The sequence below is a fragment of the Grampus griseus genome, assembly GCF_964374135.1.
Source record: "Grampus griseus genome assembly, chromosome: 17".
NCBI lineage: Eukaryota > Metazoa > Chordata > Mammalia > Artiodactyla > Delphinidae > Grampus > Grampus griseus.
Genome location: NC_139011.1, coordinates 76810977 through 76814463, shown reverse-complemented (window position 1 = coordinate 76814463; position 3487 = coordinate 76810977). Strand labels below are relative to the sequence as shown.

Genomic DNA, 3487 nt, shown 5'->3' with positions numbered 1-3487 from the left:
AAGGAGCCATGACCACCGGGCAGAGCCGGGGCTGGAAACCTAAGGTGTTACCTTCCCCGAGCTACTTGTCCTCCAGTGCGTCAGGCTCTTAACCATGGCTGTACACGCGAGAATCGCCCCAGAAACTTTTGACAGTACCCCGTATCTATCAAGTCAGGTCTCCCAGAGTAGAACGCAGACACGTGTTCCTGGGAAGGGCTCCCACAGGCGGCCAGAGCTGTGCGTACTCACCTCCAACGCAAGGTCTCACACGTTCTGTAGCTAATGCAGTTCAGCGTTCAAACGTCACGTGCAAACTGACTCAGTGGGCCCTGCAAGATGCAACGAGGAAGAGCGGAACCCAGGCTACCCACCTACTTCTCGTCACCCTGCTACAAGGTGCAATGAATTCCGGAGTACGACTCCCTCCCTAAGGCCCGTCAGGGTCAGGAATGAGAGCCCACGAAGCTTAACGGCCGATTATCAATTTATTAGAGCCGCTGGCTCAAGCATCTGCAATGGTGACTTCCACCTCGACCCCGGGCTCGATGCTGATGGAAGTGATCTGCTTGACGATCTCGGAAGGGCTGTGCAGGTCAATGAGGCGCTTGTGGATCCTCATCTGGAAACGGTCCCAAGTCTTAGAACCTTCCCCGCAGGGGGTTTTCCTCGTCGTTATTCTCAGGGTCTGCAGCAGAAGACAGAGGACACCAGGCACCCAGGCTGCGGGAGCGCCGCGCTCCGCAACCCCCCGGCGGGGCGCTCCGAACAGCAGGGCTGCGCGCTAGGCCCGAAGCCGCCCGGCGGCCCCCCGCGCCCCGGAGCGCCAAGGCTCTCACCTTGGTGGGCATCCGCACCGGCCCCTTCACCTTGAGGTTCTTCTCCTTCGCGCCTCTGATCAGGTCGGCACACACTACAAGCGGGGAAAAGCGTCTGGGCCCTCGCTCACGACAGGGGCGGCCTTACCGGCCTCCAAGGCCGCCGGCTCAGAATAGCGTACGCGACTATCACCGCAACTCAACCCAGTAAGCATCTCCTCATCGCCAGCGGCGGGGGGAGGGCGCGGTCCACGCCGAGGGGCCGTCCTTGCTCGGCCTCCTCGAGCCTCACAAGCCCAGCTCGCCGCTGCTCCCGCCAGAGCCCGTCCCCCGCCCCCGGAGCCACCGCACTGACCCTTCTCCAGCGACTTCACGTTGCGGCTGGTGAGAGTGATCCGAATCCGGTGGATCGCCACCTCGGGCTCCACGGGAGTCTTTCCGGTGTCTTTAAAAGCCTGTTGCCCCACAGGTGAGAAGATAAAGAAGCACCTTGGAGGCAGCCTATCACCTCCCGGGTACGAGCGCGCTCACCAGCCCCCTTCCCCGGACAAGCGAGTCCCGTCTCCTCCCGCCAGCCCGGCACCCCCCACACCCACCCCCCGAGATCCGACCGGGACGCCCTCGACTCACCATGGCTGCGGTGCGGCTTCCTGACCGACTTGTTCCTCCGCGAGAGCGAACAGCGGTGAGTCAGGAGCGGGGGCCGGAGAGAGAAGCCCGAAACTCCCCGACAGCTGCTACCGCGTCTTCCTCCAAGAGGCACGCGTGCGGCCTGCCGGGCCCTTATATAGCCGCGCTCGCGTCTGCATCCGGGTCCCGCACGCCCCTCCGCGCTGCCCCGGAAGAGGAATCGCCTGGCGGGCTCTAAGGCGGAGGCGCGAGCAGAGGGGCGGCCAGGTGCGGCCGCGCGCGCTCCCTGTTGGCCCGGCGGAGTCAGAGCGCCGTCGGGTGAGGCGCAGCCGCGGTCCTCAGGGCACCTGGCGGGGATGATGGGGAGACTGCGACCTGGCTTAAAACTCCACAAACTCCTCCGTCCTGGTTCGCCGACCGCCGGCTTCTAAGGAGTCAGAACGACTCCTGTGCTTGTGGAGTCTACCTTGCAAAGCTTCTTCCCGTACAAACCGAATCACTCGTGCTGTAAACAAACGGGTAACTCTTCTGAGTTAACTCACGTGGATATTAGGGGAAATGACTGATAACCTGGGTCAGTTTTTATTCTTTAAATTAGCAGTTATTTTTCATAACCTGGAACATTCCTTCGCGGTAGTTCATCTTCTGGCTTCCCAGACCGGCAGAAGCATGTGCGGTCTGTTTCTGAAAAGCACCTGAGCGTGGTTCTTCCCCCTCCCGGGACGCGAGGGCGAACACGCCGGGCTGCCGCGCCTGCCCCGGGGTGTGTCGTGCAACCCAGGCCCCGCCTGGAGACCCCGGCTCTCCACCTAATTCGAAAGCGTGTTATCTCCGGATAAAGTGATGTTGGATGAGACCCTTGAGGACCTCCCTAATACTCCTTAATACTAGGACAAAGTACAGTGGACAGACCGAGAGCGGGCAGCTGACCTGGGTGGCCAGGAGAGATGAGGACACATATCCTTAAAGATGACGGAGTGGTTACGTAGGACGAAATAGGTGAGTTGGGCTTTGATACGGGGCAGAAGCAAGAGTAAATAACGTCGTATGGTTTTACAGGTGAACCTGAGGGCAGAAGAGTTATTTGTTCAGCGCCACAGATCTGACCCCTCCAATTAGGGGCCTTTCTTGAGCCTTTCACTTCTGTTCCTTGGAGAGGAATTATACTTAAAACGTACATCAAATAATACCGTTGACTTACTTATTTGGAGATGATCAGGCACAGCTAATACCTGGCTTTCTTCGGCTCCCAAAGAATATCTACTAGATTTTGCTTCCATTTAACAAATAATTTAGGGCTTCCCTGGTGGCGCAGTGGTTGAGAGTCTGTCTGCCAATGCAGGGGACACGGGTTCGTGCCCTGGTCCGGGAAGATCCCATATACCGCGGAGCGGCTGGGCCCGTGAGCCATGGCCGCTGAGCCTGCGCGTCCGGAGCCTGTGCTCCGCAACGGGAGAGGCCGCAGCAGTGAAAGGCCCGCGTACCGCAAAAAAAAAAAAAACCTTAAATGTCAAAATTTGGATATTTTCCAGTTCAGTTATTTTAAAATGTCATGCATTGGCTGTAAATACTTTATGAGTAGAATTTGCAGCAGAAAGTCCGAAAACCAGCATTCTTGTTTTACTAGTTGTAACCTCAATGAGACTTCAAAACTTACGGCTTTCACGTCTTGGCATGGCTACCAGCCACAGACAGACGAAAATGCAGTTGCCCAAGCGCCCTGGGCGGTGATCGACCCCCGCTGCATTAATACCGAGTACGAATCTTCAGAGAAAGCTTACTTGAGTAGCATTCAGGTTTTACCAGTGCTCAAAAGACAGCCAGAAATTCAATGGTGGAGTGCTTGAGAAGTACATTTGTGGGGTTTTTTCAATAACAAATCTGGTGCATCTATTCTTAGGTTTCCTTGATTATAGAAAAAGAACTTCAGCATAGTAAAAGGCAAGAGATGGCCCAGCATTTATGGGAAAAATGATTGATGTGACTAGCACTAAGGAAACAGCTGGTTGAGATATTAGACAAATGCAATGAAAAGATCATTATTTTGAAGTTCATATAAG

The 3487-nt window shown here is 56.3% G+C and overlaps 1 protein-coding gene across 1 annotated transcript; it reads right to left on the bottom strand.

Annotated features, from left to right (window-relative positions):
• Positions 1-453: 453 nt before the first annotated feature.
• RPS20 (ribosomal protein S20) lies at positions 454-1585 on the bottom strand. Its single transcript, XM_082674798.1, has 4 exons — positions 1428-1585; positions 1153-1252; positions 819-892; positions 454-667 (listed from the first exon to the last, which is right to left on the bottom strand). Exons 1-4 carry the CDS (start codon positions 1428-1430, stop codon positions 485-487), a joined length of 360 nt encoding a protein of 119 aa, XP_082530924.1. The 5' UTR covers positions 1431-1585; the 3' UTR covers positions 454-484.
• Positions 1586-3487: the final 1902 nt, after the last annotated feature.

Coding starts and splice junctions, on each gene's coding strand:
- RPS20 (XM_082674798.1), bottom strand. Junction 893..1,152: donor CGTGAAGTCGCTGGAGAAGG/GTCAGTGCGGTG, acceptor CCCCGCTTGTAG/TGTGTGCCGACCTGATCAGA. Junction 668..818: donor CGGTGCGGATGCCCACCAAG/GTGAGAGCCTTG, acceptor CTTCTGCTGCAG/ACCCTGAGAATAACGACGAG.